Source organism: Coffea arabica, chromosome 2e (genome assembly GCF_036785885.1).
Source record: "Coffea arabica cultivar ET-39 chromosome 2e, Coffea Arabica ET-39 HiFi, whole genome shotgun sequence".
NCBI lineage: Eukaryota > Viridiplantae > Streptophyta > Magnoliopsida > Gentianales > Rubiaceae > Coffea > Coffea arabica.
In genome coordinates this window covers 21,807,826-21,824,178 of record NC_092313.1, presented here as the reverse complement: position 1 = coordinate 21,824,178, position 16,353 = coordinate 21,807,826, and the positions used below count along the sequence as shown (strand labels likewise).

The following is a 16,353-nucleotide window of genomic DNA, read 5'->3' as shown; positions in this document are numbered from 1 at the left end:
CTCCCTCCCCACCATTAGTCCACTCCCCTCAAATCTCTCTCTCCCTCTCTCTCTATCTCTCTTTCTTTCACATTTCTCTCTCCAATCACCCATTCCTTAATCATTCATCAAAATCTGAAAGCATTTTTTCTTTCCTCTCTGGAACCAAAACAAGAAAACCCCACAAAAGTAAAACCATCACCACCACCACCAACAACAACCAGTCCCTCCCAAGAAACCAGAAGATTCCCCTTTAAAAAAAAATAAAAATCCAGAGGCCTTTTAAAAGTCCCCATACCATTACCACCTCCATCATCCACCTTCAATATCACCATCTCCACACACACACCCCCCCATTTTCATCTTTCTCCTCAACCCATTATCCCTTTGCCTTCTTCCCACCCACCAAACCAATCAAATACACAAGAGAATCAAAATAAAGAAAAAAAGATTCATTTTTTTCTGGCTTTACCCTAACCTTTAATTTTTTTTTTTTGTTTTGGTTTTTTTTTAAGTAACGCCACCTCCACCAGATTGGCCCCAACGAAGAGCAACCCAGAAAGGGTATTGCTCAAATCTGCAAGATTTTTGCGGAATAAATGTCCCAAATGAAGCACATTGACAATATCCCATCAACCCCAGGAAAGTTCAAGATGGAGAAATCCCCTTATAACAGATTAAGGCTCCATTCTTCTCTGGCCAAGCTGACTTTTTGGTCATTTGTTTTCTTGGGCCTGATCTTTGTCTTCTTCTTCAGATCACCTTCTTCATCATCCCCAGAATCTCTCACCGCAGATCCCTCGAGGAGGTCCCTCAGAACCAGCTCCTATGGTGGCCCTGATTGGGAGAAAAGGATCAAAGCCTCGGCTAAAGTCAGGTCAAGAAATGGTATGTCTGTTTTGGTTACCGGGGCTGCTGGTTTTGTTGGAACCCATGTTTCTGCTGCCTTAAAACGCCGCGGGGACGGCGTTTTGGGGCTTGATAATTTCAATGATTACTATGATCAGTCATTGAAAAGAGCCCGGCAAGCGCTTTTGGAGCGCTCTGGGGTGTACATTGTGGAGGGTGATATCAATGACGTCGCCCTCCTGAAGAAGCTTTTTGATATTGTACAATTTACCCATGTTATGCATTTGGCTGCTCAGGCTGGCGTCAGATATGCCATGGAAAATCCTAGCTCATATGTGCATAGTAATATTGCTGGGCTTGTTAGCGTTCTCGAGGTTTGCAAAAGCGTGAATCCTCAGCCTGCAATTGTTTGGGCATCGTCTAGTTCTGTTTATGGATTGAATACTAAGGTCCCATTTTCAGAAAAGGATAGGACCGATAACCCCGCAAGTTTGTATGCTGCAACTAAAAAGGCTGGCGAGGAGATTGCACACACTTATAATCACATTTACGGGCTCTCATTAACAGGGTTGAGGTTCTTCACAGTTTATGGACCCTGGGGGAGGCCAGATATGGCATATTTCTTTTTTACGAAGGATATTTTGAAGGGGAAGGCAATTCAGATTTTTGAGGCAGCTAATCATGGCACAGTTGCTAGAGATTTTACCTATATTGATGATATTGTGAAGGGTTGTTTGGCAGCATTGGATACTGCAGAGAAGAGTACTGGCAGTGGTGGGAAGAAGAAAGGGCCAGCTCAGTTGAGGGTGTACAATTTGGGGAATACTTCACCTGTGCCAGTTTTGGATCTTGTTAGCATTTTGGAGAGGTTGTTGAAGGTGAAGGCTAAGAGAACTATAATGAAGTTGCCAAGGAATGGGGATGTGCAGTTTACGCATGCGAACATAAGCTTGGCTCAGAGGGAGCTTGGGTATAAGCCTACAACAGATCTACAAACCGGTTTGAAGAAGTTTGTTAGATGGTATCTCAGCTACTATGGTAATGGCAAAAAGAGTTCCCAGTGATATATTCTTTCATTTGTGTGGTTAGGATCAGTTGATTCTTCTTCATTTTGATTCTTATGATTGTTTTTTAACATATCTGTGTTCATTGCCCCATAATCTTGTTCGCATATATCTCATGGTGCCTTCTAAGGAGGCAATTTCAATCCCACGATGAAGGTGTTTTTAAGGTTGGTGGTCAATGGACAATTATTAGCTGGGCATCCTGATCAGTGTCAAAAGAAACTTGAAAACAACCTTTTGCCAGTCCTGGGGATGTAATTTGTTGTAGCTTCATTATTGTAGAATTCGTAACATATAGCAATTTGCCGATTGGTGGACATGTATCATCTTTATGGAACTCAAATAAAATAGCACACAATAATTTGGCTATTATTCTTTTTTAACTTAAGCAGTTTGATAGTATGTTACTTATTGATGCATTTGCTCGAGACTTTGAGGTTAACTGTGATGCCTATTTCACATCTATATTCAATCAATGATCAAAATGCTGTTTTTTTTTTTAATTTATAATTTTGACCTGCTAGAGTTTTCTGGTTTGATTTTATCACTACGAATGATCCTAATTTTCCTACTGCTGCCATATTTGTTTTTCCATATTCTGATCGTTGGAATCAGTAAGCAAGTTACCATCTTGCTAGTTCTGTTAGTCCAAGAGCAACCAGATTGTGCCTGGGATGAGCTTTTAGGCATTAATAGATCTTACAGCAATCACAATCTCTAGAACGCATTTAAGGAAACAGGAAAGTGTTGTTGGCTGAACTAAATTTAGAAGTTAATCTGGAGTCTATCAATTTTGCATTTTTGGAGCTGGACTAGCAACGTAGAAGTTTAAAGCTTTAATGAGAAGTAATCAAATGATTGATGCCTGCAATTTGAATTTTTAGTGCAGTACTGTGGTTCACACATCAGTCAGCCACCTGCATTGAAATGTCAGGGATTCTGTGAAACTTTTTTTTTCCTTTTATTCCCCTTCCCTGTGGCGCTAACAAAATATCCCAAATAAAGAAAACTAACTCTGATCCTTTTACACCTTAACATTGCTATGGCCCTCTTCTGAAAGAGGTGCAGCTTTGTGTAGAACATCAACCTGGCTAACTTTATTACTGTTATAATTTCATTTTTAAAACTAATACACCTTTTAAACTTTATTTGAATTATGGGTGCAATTATAAAGGAAATATAAAAATTTCAGAGCTTTCATTTTGTTAAAGATGGACGACTATCTTGATTGTTAAAGCATTGAAACTTTGAGAACTTTCATGTGCTTAACAAGTTTATTTTATTGGGAGATCTGTTTAATTCCCTATCTTGTCCGCTTTAAACAGTAGTATTTTCATGCAATATGCTCTAAAGGAACATGTGATGAAGTTACATCTTAAGTTCAATTTCACATATATTCTTTTTTAGTTTGTGAAGATTATAAAGCTGAAGTGCTTGCGTTATAGATGAAGTTAATTGAAAATTGACTTTATGAGGTGGTAAAATACTGATTTATTCATCAAAGGGTGTTGATTGTGTGGCTAAATGTGGGGGTTTTTGATACGTATACCAAAGATGGACGACCTATTGCTTCTTTTGTTTCTTTTATTCTATTTGGTAGCATCTTCAAATGTTGATTGAGAACTGGAAGCTCACTGACGGAATAACCATGAAGGGGACGGTTGTGCTTGTTATGCTTTCTTTTATTTTCTTCTTAATCATCTAATTAGACTCTTCTACACTTTCCTTGCAGCTGAGATTTGGGAATGAAGTGGAGTACAAGTCCTATTGTGACTATCTCGTTTTTACTTTTCTGTCTGCGTTTAAGATGATCAAGTGGCTGCCATACTTTTCTTTTTAATTTGTTGAAGTATTAAAATTTTATTTTCCTTGTGATGGTTACAAAATGGTGTTATTCCCCAGACAAAAGGGGTACTCTAGCTCTTCATTGCCTTCTATCTTTACTCTGAGTTCTTGCTGCACTGTATCTTGAGTTTGCAAAATTAGAAATACAGAAAAACGAAACAGAGAAGAGGAATGCTCTTGCCTGCTTTTCACGAACTTACAATACCCATGGACTTTGGTCTAGCATGCATTGATCAAAGTGACATAAGTTATTTTATTTTGGGTTGCTACATGATATTAGATTTATTACCCACTTGCAACTTTATTGAGATTTTTCTGATGTACAAGTGAAGTTCTGGTGTCTTTACTAGCTCCATTGTTATTCTTTCTTTGGAGGCGGTAAATTACATTTGCTTGATCATCTCTTGATCTGGCGGTTCAGCAGTTGAACTGAAGTTTCTGCTTTCATGTAGTTGGCGTAACAGAACTGCGTGAAATATCATCTCATTGTCTGATTATATTCTGTGTTAGCTTTCTAGTTGCAGTAGTAGTATTATCTAACCACTTACAATGCTCCTCCAGACCATGATATGTTGTCTGGATAGCGTTAAATTTTATTTGCTTGTATCATTAATGCATTTCTCAATCACCTTTTTGAAAACTCATGCAATCAGCTAGATGGAATCATATGTAGATTCAAAACTCATATGTACTGATTGCCATGGATAAGTCCTGCTTCACACCTGACCTTTCTGGTGTCCAAGCCTCTAACAGGTGCTGCAAAGCCTAATTGTTGCAGTAACCTTGCGGTGCTGAGTGTAGGTTTTTGTTGGATGGGAGCAGAAGATGTGATGGGCACTTATCCTGACCATTCACAACGTAACCTGTAAACCAACATTGAAGTTACTCTCGAAAGTAGAAAATTTTTGTTGATTAGTTAGATTGAATTCTGCATCAACCAGCGAATTTTGGAATATCTCTCACTGACCAAGAATAGGTTGGAACTCTATTTTCATGGGACATTATTACCTTGTGTGTCGGTTACCCTGCCTTGTAGTGGATAGGCATTGCCCAGCAATGAAGATGGTGATAGGGCGGGGGTTGGGTTCAGCAGCCGTTGAGAAAAGACAAAAACTACAACATCTTGATCTTAGTCGTCCCTCCCTTTTCCTGGTTTTCTGACCGTTGCAAGTTTATTTCCGTTTTGTATTGATTTGCGGCGACGACTTGGTAGTTGGTAGTAGTACTACTACGACTACTTTTGTACATAAACGTTAAGGCCTTGTGTGGTCTCAGATTTTGGGGAGGGAAATAAAATTATTGTCTTTTAGTAGTATATTGAACGTTAATTGAACGAACAAGGTGTTTTGAGTTGCAATTCAATCGATCAGGTTGGTTCAACTCTAGATTGAACGAACAAGGTGTTTTGAGTTGCAATTCAATCGATCAGGTTGGTTCAACTCTAGTTCGATGAATTTTTTAAAAAATAAATTATATATATATATATATATATATATATATATATATATATATATATATATGCACAGAATGAGACATTCACTAAACTAATTTAAGACTTTATCCAATAAAAAAGTTTAATATTTTCAAAGAACTTAGACTTTCACAAATAAATTTTTCAAATTCAAACAAATAAATTTCATTTCAATTGTATCTATCAAAAAAATAATCTTAAATACTACCCAAAAACACTACAATACTTTTGAAATGAAATGAAATTCATGTCATCGAGAATTAGATATTGTGAGTTTAAATTTTAAACCATGTCTTTGAAAATTAAAGATTACAACTTTGTTAAATAATAATAATAAAAAGAAACTTGGAATCTAAAGGAAATTAGAAAACTAGAAAGTAGACATACAAATTTGATAATAAACAAAAGGTGTAACGAAAGTGAGCCGTGTAACACCTAATGATTAGTCACTTATTCTCCTTTTTCGTTCAGTTTAATGAATGAGAACAAATGAACCGTTGAATCAATGATTCATTCTGATTTTGATTTGATCGGCATAGTTCTCAAGTTCAATCTATCCAATATATGAACCGAATCAAAATCTTGACCGATTTGTAATTCAATCTATCCAAAATATGAACCGAACCAAAATCATGACCGATTTTTAGTCCAATCGGTCGAATCGTTGGTCCAACCCAGGTTTCAAAACAATCTGCCATTATATTGACGTAGACCATTTAGGTCTACATCTTGAACTACTTCCCACCTCCAACGATAGACTACTCAAAAGTACAAGGAAAAAATACAAGAAAGATGGCGTTTATGTGAAAGAACATGGAAAAAGTCCGTACAGTGTACATTTGCATGTCGCGTGGCTCGTAACAATCATGTAAAATCTGCAGAAATGTAGAAAACCTGTCAGCTCAAACGCAAGCCCAAACTCTAAAATGCAATTCTCGTATTGCTTTTGCAAGAGCTTTGGGGCTTAGTAGAACATTCAAGGTTAGTAACTGCAGAAAACTCAGATCTCACAATGGAATCTATTCCGCATTTGTTCGGTACACGATTTGATTTCCATGCTCAAGAGAGTAGGAAAGACGAAAAAGATCACCAGCCAACCGACGACACCAAACAATGAACTGAAGGCCAAAGGATGGCTTTTTCCTTTGTGCCAAGTTAAAGTGCAGGCTTCTAGAATGCCAAAGCTCCACTGGCATGAATACTTTCCTCTTTCTCCACAAATGAATGAATCAAATCCTTAACAGACATAAACTCTGCCTGAAAACTGTAAAAAGCAAAATTTAAAAATCATACTTTGTCCTTCCACTCTTCAGAATGAGGCACAACATATCTGAGATGTCAGAATTAGATGATGAGAAAAAGTCCCAAGCTTCAAGCATAAGTCTTTTCCTTGATCCCTTGAAATGAACCACCTGCATCCAGGAACAAAGGTAGACACCAGCGTCACACACATGTTCCCTCAAAAGACCATCAGATCATGATGGGAGCACGAATTCAGTTCACAAGAAATAAAAATTGGTTTGAGCTCTTCACAGAGATCATTGCAAAGCGTAAACTGATAGCTAAACTATACCTTAACATCCAAGGGCATCCCATGAAATTGCCCAGCACCCTCTGGTGGTGTCCAGTTATAGATAGCACATGGTAAAAATAACACTGAGGTACCATCAATGTCATGTAGAAAGGGTTGTTTTTTGGTAAACATTCTTGCATCAAAGGAATGTTGAGATTTTACGACCCAAGCAAGAGCTAGTTGATCTCCAAGCATTCTGGAAGCTCTCATGTACTTCGAGATATAGACTTTGAGTACCTCCTCCAAGAAAGCCTTGGCCCTGCACATAAAGGAGTTTGAAATGTTAAAGAAAAGGGAAGGATCAAGAAAGAAAAATTTTCTCAGAGGAAACTCATGATCTGACACAGACAAAAGAAAATAGACTACATAATATGACAACAGGTTTTGCTCAAATAACCAGGAGTAGTTTAGGAATCAAGGAAAGAAACCCCATTTGAAGAGTTTAGACATTTTGGTCATTGTACGAGTATAACCATCCAACTTGCATGATCTATTTAACCAATAGCATGTTATTTAAAAACCAATGCACCTTTTCATTCCATCAATAGTGCCTCTAACTGCAATAAATCCTGAATTTAGCGGTTGCTCCTTGTTGTTCCGAAAGGTGAGAGCCAGATGGAAATTCGGATAGTCACGAAAGAATTGTCCCAGGTCACCAATGACTGCTATATCTGAGTCAGTAAAAATATAATGATTGATTTGTCCCTTCCCCAGTGAGTATTCTTCAAGCCTTGTCTCTAGAAAGACCTGTCAACAGAGAGATAAGTGCAACGAACATCAATATGCAATTTATAAGTACTCAAGTTTTCTGCAGCTGAATGCAAAGTATGCTTTACACAGAAAAACATAGATACGAAACTTCATAATTGGTCTAAGTTATTCTGAAAAAGCAAACAATTGAGTTACATTACATGGTCACAAATAAAAAGTGTAAATATCACTGATGATGCAGGAAAATAACGACCACTTTGTAGAACCTTTAGTCAATAGTGTATACATTAGTATTTGATGTTCACCTAAAAAGCTGCTTGCTAACAGGTTGTACTGATCCTAAGAGACTTTAATAGGTTATTCTCTCACACATATACGCAGACAAGCAAGAAATTGCAGGGCAAGCCCACCCCCACCCCCAAAAAAAAAACCCAACAAAACAACACAAAAACACATGCAGATTGAAAAGCAGATACGTCAATCACTAAAAGGGCCACGATGTCTTAGAAAAAACCAGAAGGATAGGAAAAAAACACACACAAGGACAAGCTAGGGTAACACAAATTAATAAAAAATTCTAGTTATTCCACTTGATGCATTTTGCTCTTACAATGTAAGACCTGATTCTTTGAAGCATCAACCTGTCTCGTGAATATTCACCTTGAATGGGATGTATGGTAACCCTGTTTCTGTGCACTGGAAGCTCAGAAGATGGATCAGTAAGAATGATGACTTTGCTGTGGGACATGGTTGCCTGCAAAGTTTGTTGCACACGTGTTTAAAACTTGATACATGCAAAAAAAAAAAAGAAGAAGAAAAAAAAGAAATCACTGCACAAGCACCTTGTGACGTGTGTGTAAGTAGACATCATAAGTATCTTCAACACTTATAGCAGAACAGAAGATGCATGCAAAACTATTACCCCTCCATTAAAAACAACCTAGTTCACATCTTAAGAGTGATCAAACAAACTTTTTTAATGCAAAAAATATTCCTTTTTTCACTATATGTTATGCATCAAAAAAGTAGTGACTCCAGTTCTCCACCTTGTCCAAATTAAAATGAATTTAATATGAAGAATCTCATTTGGTTATTACTTTTATCAGCAAATTTTTAAAGTCTACCATAGTTTCTGTAAAATAGAGGGACTATAGTGTATTTGTAACAAAATTGTCACATCAATGGTGGCTGAAAACAAAATCAAGCTATTGCCAAACAGATCAGAGACGCTTCTTCTTCTGCTTTTCACTGATGTATGTTTGGTTGAACCATCTAAATAGACGTGGAAAAAATAATCATATACAGGAAAAATTGACAGCATTAACCATCTAGAGTCCATGGCACTTAGTAAAGGTACTAAGACATTTGAGAGTGAAGGCCAATCCAACACTCATGGCTCTTATTACTTGGATATACATATTTTACCCCAAGAATCCCCTCTGATGTAAAATATGTCTAAAAATCAGGTGATGCATGCATGTGCAACACCCGATACATAATCAACCCTATAAAAAACCTTAGAATGGCACCATTATTTGAAGATTACTTGTAACATCATTGTCCCCTATGTTGATAACTGTTGCTATCAAAAGGCAGATATTTACCTGAATGAAATCAATGAACACATTCAAAATGGCCAGTGATCTGTTCACCTTGTTGTATGATTTGTTCCCCACAGTTACTAAGTCAATTACTTTCCTATCTATTTGCACATCTACACTAGAATTGTAAGTTGTGAACACTGTGACAAAGGATATCTGGTCCCCATTGATGGAATTCTCAGAGAAGGTAGAAAACTGTGTCCTATTAAGAGCTCTGGTGCCTGCACAACAAAAGTTCTAGAATATGAGCAAAGTCAGCCATCCAAGCCCTACGCATACACTGTAAAGAGGTTTTAGCAAGTCACTACTCGTCATAGTTTTGCAACCAAATCCTGATGCACAAACACGCTTCTTGCACAAAGTATTTCTGATACAAGCAAACTAAATAATATACATACACATAAGAACCAACAATAAAAACAAAATAGACATGGAAATCAGAATCTAAGCAAAATAGAAAAGCAGAAGGTGGGATGCAACTCTATCTCAAGAAATGAAGCAAATAAAACCTTCGCACTGCAGGCGATCAGGCAAACCAACCCCCGCAGCAGCTCCAAGAACCAAATGATCGAATTTCTTGGGCTTGTCTCGGTGCAAATTTTGTGCAGATAAGTCCTCCTGCAACTTCAATACTGAATAAATACACATCCTCATCCCATAAGTCTTACTCATAAAAAATTGAAGCATATTTAAAACTTATAGTAGCAATTAACCTATTATTATCATGGAAGAAATAAAGTATCACCTGATAGTATATGAGGCAAGAAAAATATCATAGGCACAGATAGAAGGAATATCCGCCATCTACTGCAAGCTCTCATATTTGCAAACATCAAATTCTATCAAAAAAACTCAGTTCGATGCACTCCTCAAAGTACAAGAAGAAGCAGAATCTAGCCTTCTATCGTCTGCAAAATTACATAATACTTTCTGAGTCGGATGAGTTGAACAAAAAAGGTAGTCTTTACAAAGCAATGAGAAATAAAAACTTTGCAAACTAATAAAACTAGGTTTTTAATTCTTTTCCCAATTCTTAACTGCAAACACACACGCACAAACAAAAAAAACCCCCCAAATTTTGAGCTACGAGCGTTATCCATGCAAATATTTATTGTTTTCTTTAATCATCAATACTAAAAAGATGCCAATAATTTTAATCCTATCCCACAAGTACAGAAGCCGATTTGTTAAATAACAAAAACTAGCAACTGGCTTTTTCTTCTCACACTCCTTAAACTTCATTCCTTCTTCTTTTTCAGCTCCTTCATCCTCTTTCTTTCTTCTTCTAGCCGTGTCAATATGAGCACCAGTATTTCAACAAGACATCCAAAAATCAAAACAATGCAGAGTTTACAGGAATTCAAACATATTTGAAGTATGCAATCTTGAAGATTTTGCAGGTAATATCTAAAATTTCATTTCGCAGGGAAGTTGAAGTAAAGAGATTACTGAAAACGGATTAAAAAAGTCTACCTCGATGCGATTTTTGGCCAGCGATAATCCAACAATAGTTAGATAGCCTCTCTCTGAATCAGGGATTCTGAAGTGTTTTTCAACTATAAACAGATGAAAGACCGCAGAAGGAATTAGAGAGAACAACTGTATCACCATTCACCAATTAAGCCAGGCTCAATCAGCTCGTCAAGCTAAGAGCAAGAATACAAAAGGGCCGATGCTCAACATACCCGAAACAGGCCCAAGAGAAGCTGCCCAATTCTATTGCATTGGCCCATACAAACATACCAAAGGGTTAATATTTCTCATTTATTTTGGTAAATTATTTTCTGGAAAGATTATATATATACTATATTTTCAGCCCTGACGCCATGCATCAGGTAGCTGAGACTCATTATTTTGTTGTTATGTTTGTGTGTTTTTTTTTATCTTTGTTAGATATAGTAGCCATATGTGTGTGTGTGTGTTTTTTCCTAATTGCACAAATAAAATGAGTTTGAAATCAAATTATCTTACACTCTTAATATAGCATTAATCAGTAAGTAATGCCTAAAATTAGGCGGAACTAAAAGGCATGATTATTTAACATTCTTAATGTAGCATTAATCAGTAAGTAATGCCTAAAATTAGGTAGAACTAAAAGGCATATAGCTATACATGTAATGTGTAGCATTGCTTATTAGTCATGTTACTTCTCTAAGACAAGCAATTTGACAATTTCCAATTTTTTTGACAATTTCTGTTTGCTAGTACTTCACATTTAACAATCTTTTAGAAGAAAGAAATAAAGAAAGACAATTATAAAATGGGTTTGTCATTTTCTTTTGTTTGCTATACTTGAATGAGCATTCAAACATATTTAAAAATATTTCAAACCAAAGTAAAATTGAATTAATCTTTTTTGTATATTCAGTGGCTTTTTTGTTTTACATTAATAGGTCTATATTCATGACACGTAATTTTTATTCAACTCTAGCCCACCATGACCTCGGTTTATATATAGTTATATACTACCATTTCTCCTAATCAGGATTTCATATTGGATCCTATTCTTATTGTTAGCAATTCAGATGATTGTTTGATTGATAGATTAAAAGTGTTCAAGAATGGAGGGAGCAACAATGGTTTCTTTGAATAGGACATCATCTATTGAAAATGAGCCTCGGACTCTCAATATTAAACAACTTTAACTTGCAAGGGTGAATATACATATTTTCTTATTTTTCTTTCTTTCTTCCCTTTTTTAGGCTGTCTATCTCTTCTTTTTTTCTTTTTTTTTGGAAACTTTGATGATTTTGGTTTTGATAATTTGTATAAGAGGCAACACTTTATGTGGTGAGTACAAGGAGCATGGAAGAAGCTCTTTGAATTTTCACTAAGATAATGGCTTAGATATATACAATATCTAATAATTTCTTGAGCTTAAAATTTTTCTTTTCTACTTTCTAGGTTCTTTGGATTTATAATTCTTACCTATTTGATTATTCTTTCTCTTACTTGGTTGTTGATTTATAATTCTTACCTATTTATAATTCTTTCTCTTTTAAGAACACAAAATAACCTATAAATTTGCAGCTTAAATAATAATGTTCGTGAACTCACAACTGTCAAACAATAATGTTCGTGAATGTCTTAAGTAATAAAAGATGCATGCTGAATAACAGATTCTAGCATAAATAGAGAAAATAAGTCCATCAAAGACTATATGTATAAACTGAAATACCATAACAAATAACATATGCACCATAATACAAGTGCAGCAAAAAAATTAGATATGCCTCAAGAATCAATAGTCTAAAGCAGCATTAATGAGTACAACTATTAAGCTCCTACACTTCATTAATCAAGTCATCCGAGGCTTTTGTATAATTATAATAACTTATCCACTAAGCCCAATGAACTAATCCCACTGCTCACTGACCAAGGGTCAATATAAGACAAAAACAGATTCAATGGCCTTTAAGAAAAGCAAAGCTAAAATAGCGCTAGGCTTGTTCTTCACCTTGCACATTTTGTGCTTTTCATGTACTTTATCATGGTCACTTACTTCAGCAATGAAAAGTGCTAGACTTGCTTGTAGCTTTGAATTGGACATAAGCATGCAGTTCATTTGGTTTTGAGTACTATGTCTTTACAGTTGTTCAAGACAATTATTCAGACTCCTTGCAAAAAACATCATGATTCTACTAGGGGCAACCAACAAAAGAAATCTAAATTGTGGATTCAAGCTACTAAATAGTTGCTTTTCATCCAAAGGAAGGATAACAAAACACCACACAACATTCTAAGCAAATCTAGGTGAGCAGCACATTTTTCCCTTACTACACAACACATAGTTTCACTATTCCAAAATTATCTTACTCTGCATATTTTCCAGTGACCAAGACTCCTACAACGAGTTGTATAGTCAACCTGACAACCCTGTCATTTGCATACATCCTAAACTTCTCAATTTGTGTGTATATGTAACAAGGTTTAAGTAGTTCAAATCCAATACTGGTAACTTCAATACAAATAGTTCCCTATTCACAACAAAAATCTTGCCAAATTTGTTTCCCTTTTTTCTTGCAACCAACCTCATGATACAGAAATTCGTTGAAGAAAAACCACTCTTACAAGCTCAATAACACTTTCCAAACCAAATTAACCCTACATTGCTTCAAAAATCACCAAAGTGCTAATAATCATCCTCCAAACAAAAAATCGACTCTCATATTCTCCATCTCACAGTGAAGAACTAATACACAAACTAAATCAACAACAAAATCAGTAAACTTGGTACTAATCAATCACAAAAAGAATACCACAGAAATTTGAGCAGCTTCTGTTAAGGGGCATCTCTACCGACTTTTCTACAAAATGTAAATATATTTGTGTGCATTTAGAATTACAATCAATCAATAGCCCAAATTTGTGGCCCATTCATCATTGGAGCTTCAAGAACACACCCTTTTCACTAATTTTCCCACAAAAAAAGAAAAAAAAAAGAAAGGAGAACAATCAACGGAATTAAGTACATCCTACTGCAGAAAAGGATAAAAGATCAGTAATAATGAAGACTGGGTGGATAGACTTATTGAATTCACCTGAAAAGTGAGGCTAAAAGGGTTCTTAAACCCACGTTTGGGGAGGCGGCGGCGAAGAGGGATTTTGCCACCTTCAAATCCAAACTTAATAGTCCCTCTGGCCTTTTGACCTTTGTGACCCCTCCCTGCAGTTTTCCCTTTGCCCGACCCGATGCCACGGCCTTTCCGGGTCTTCTGCTTTCTGGAGCTCCTGTTGTCGCTCAGACCATTCAAGGCCAAAAGGCTGTTGCTGCTACTATAGCCCCTATTCTGGTTAGAATGAGAACAAGAACAGGAATAATATGACCCCAGAGCTCCAATGCTTAAGCTGGTACGACAAGGTTGAGTACACAGGAGTTGTTTTGGGGCAGTTTGGGAGATGGGTTTGTTGATTTTCGTCCAACCATTGCAGATTCTAGAGGCTGAAACCAGTGAAGCAAAAATTGCTGACTGCCAAAATTGTCAGCAGAAATTGTTGACTGCCAAAATCGTCCGTGAAATTCCAACAGAACCAATGCCACCGAATGCCAAAAGACCAAAACGCCCCTCAAAATCACAATAATCACAGTATAACCGGCCCATTGTCCACACTTCATAAGCGATTCATGCTTTATATATGTACTAGTTTTTTGCCCTGACGCTGTGCGTCAGGTAGCTGGGATTTCTTAATTTACTATAATGGGTATTAGTCTGGAAAATTGGAGTGTGAGAGGAGTAATTAATTTACTTCAATAGGATTTGTTAGATATAGTGTTTTTGTATGTGCATGGGGAATGGACATATCGATGAATAGATTTAATGAGAATTTTAATTATGATTTAAAGGTTTTAATACAAACAAAAAGAATGTTAAAATGATGGAGTCACCTGAGAAGTGGCATCGCAAGAATTTTAATACGAGTGTTAATTATTTTCCAGTTTTACAATTTTTGTCGTAAGGCGTAGGAGCACAGGATAAAAAGATATATTTATAAAGGAAATAGATAAACTGTCACCTGATAAAATGATAGATGTAGTAGAACATTTCTAAACAAGAACGGCCAAAATGAGAGGAAATTGTTTTGCATGACAATATGGACAACTTGGAACATCGGGCAATACAGCAGGTTCTGTAGCTATTGTAGTTAATGGATCAGTCGCAGCTCGTTTTCTAGACCGACGTTGCCTACGCAATGATGGTTCACCAGCATCTAAATTTGTTGATGGAATCTCGTTAGCACCATCAGCAATAGACGCAGATACATTTTGTTCATTTTCCTGCAAACCAGCCAAAGCATACTTAAGGACCATGAATTCAGTGTGGCTAAATCAGTCAATCTGAATTGTAATAGACAAAAACTAATATCTCACCCACTGGTTAGTCTAGCCATAGTACATGCCTAGATAAAACCACCGGTAATATAAGTAGTCTAACATTTATTGCAAGGGGTCTAAACAACAATCTTATTGCATGAAAGATGCTCAAAATAAGCACAAACATACGGTTGGAAATTGCTCTGCATCACTGAGCAATACTGCAGGCTCTGTAATTATTGTGGTCAGTGGATTAGTCACACAGCGTATTGTACGCCAACGTCGCCTATGAAAAGATGATTCACCAGCATCTGAATTAGTCGTTGGAACCTCGCTAGCACCATTACCAGCAGACCTAGATATATCTCCTTGATTTTCCTTTAAAACAACCAAAGCATAGTTAAAGATTGTGAGTTTAGTATGCTTAACTAAGTCAAACTCGTTTGTCTTACCAAAGTACATGCTTAGGCTTAACCACTGTTAACATAAATAATTTAACATTTATTCCAAAAGATTTAAACAACAATTTATATTGCATGAGACATGCTCAAAATAAGCACAGACATACAGCTCGAAAGTGCTCTGCATTGTTCTCTGCAAATGACAATACTGAACCCGAACCTAATGAAGATTCAACGACACCCATATTTGGCTGATTCACAGCATTTCGGTCATGTATATTAAAAGCTGTGACAGCTAATGTACACACTCCTAATGGCGCATCATTCTTTGTCCCACGCTGAGCAGCAGCACGTTGCTCGCGGCTCCTTCGAGTTTTTCTCAGCACGAGCCTCTTCCAAACTTCCATATACTCTATTTCGACCCATTCTCAAAGCATATTATACACAGCTGAAGCGGAAACCAAACAGACTCCTAAAATGAACTATACAAAAAAACCACAGCAACAAAAAAAAATTTCCAGCGAAGCCAATCAAACAGTGAAGTACTTCAAAACCAAAAGAAACTTTCCCAAGTTATTTCCGAAGCTACCAAAAAAAACCAAAAAGAAGAGTGAAAGCTAAAAAAAAAGATCCTGCTGATCGCATAAATTGTTCAAGTTATTTCCGAAGCTGCGAAAGAAAACTAAGAAGAAAAATCAGAGCCAAAAAGAGATTGAGCTCACGGCCTAAGTTTGCTGAACAGTAAAGCACTTCAAAACCAAAAGAAACTTTCTCAAGTTATATTTGCTGAACAGCTGAGAACACAAGCAAAAAAACAATGAGAGCAAATTGGTGACCGAGAACGAGCAAAAGAGAATAAGAGCCATGCGGACCCACAAACCGCTTCGGACAGCAACGACCAACCACGCGTGTAAATTAAAAGAGAGCCACCTGGACATAAGTGGGAATGTACAATGAAACCACTGCCACCCATCATCAAAGGACCAAAAGGCCCCTCAAATCCAGACAAATCACGGCATAACCGGCTCATCTGCACTGTTCACAAGG

The 16,353-nt window shown here is 36.7% G+C and overlaps 3 protein-coding genes across 4 annotated transcripts; 1 reads left to right on the top strand and 2 right to left on the bottom strand.

The window, feature by feature from the left end:
* Positions 1–2,261, top strand: LOC113731803 (UDP-glucuronate 4-epimerase 3-like). The gene has a single exon (XM_027257245.2). It carries the CDS (start codon positions 579–581, stop codon positions 1,890–1,892), a length of 1,314 nt encoding a protein of 437 aa, XP_027113046.1. The 5' UTR covers positions 1–578; the 3' UTR covers positions 1,893–2,261.
* A 3,512-nt stretch (positions 2,262–5,773) lies between these two features.
* On the bottom strand, positions 5,774–9,997 carry LOC113731804 (uncharacterized). Of its 2 annotated transcripts, XR_003458595.2 has the most exons (8): positions 9,839–9,997; positions 9,603–9,725; positions 9,097–9,314; positions 8,103–8,246; positions 7,311–7,528; positions 6,782–7,040; positions 6,220–6,620; positions 5,774–6,083 (listed from the first exon to the last, which is right to left on the bottom strand). XR_003458595.2 is itself a non-coding variant. In XM_027257247.2 (7 exons), exons 1-7 carry the CDS (start codon positions 9,924–9,926, stop codon positions 6,489–6,491), a joined length of 1,182 nt encoding a protein of 393 aa, XP_027113048.1. In that variant the 5' UTR covers positions 9,927–9,997; the 3' UTR covers positions 5,991–6,488. The 2 variants fall into 2 exon arrangements, 1 of the variants encoding a protein (XP_027113048.1); XM_027257247.2 differs by having other exon boundaries at positions 5,991–6,620.
* A 4,229-nt stretch (positions 9,998–14,226) lies between these two features.
* On the bottom strand, positions 14,227–16,141 carry LOC140036889 (uncharacterized). Its single transcript, XM_072079952.1, has 3 exons — positions 15,474–16,141; positions 15,095–15,283; positions 14,227–14,869 (listed from the first exon to the last, which is right to left on the bottom strand). Exons 1-3 carry the CDS (start codon positions 15,711–15,713, stop codon positions 14,639–14,641), a joined length of 660 nt encoding a protein of 219 aa, XP_071936053.1. The 5' UTR covers positions 15,714–16,141; the 3' UTR covers positions 14,227–14,638.
* Positions 16,142–16,353: the final 212 nt, after the last annotated feature.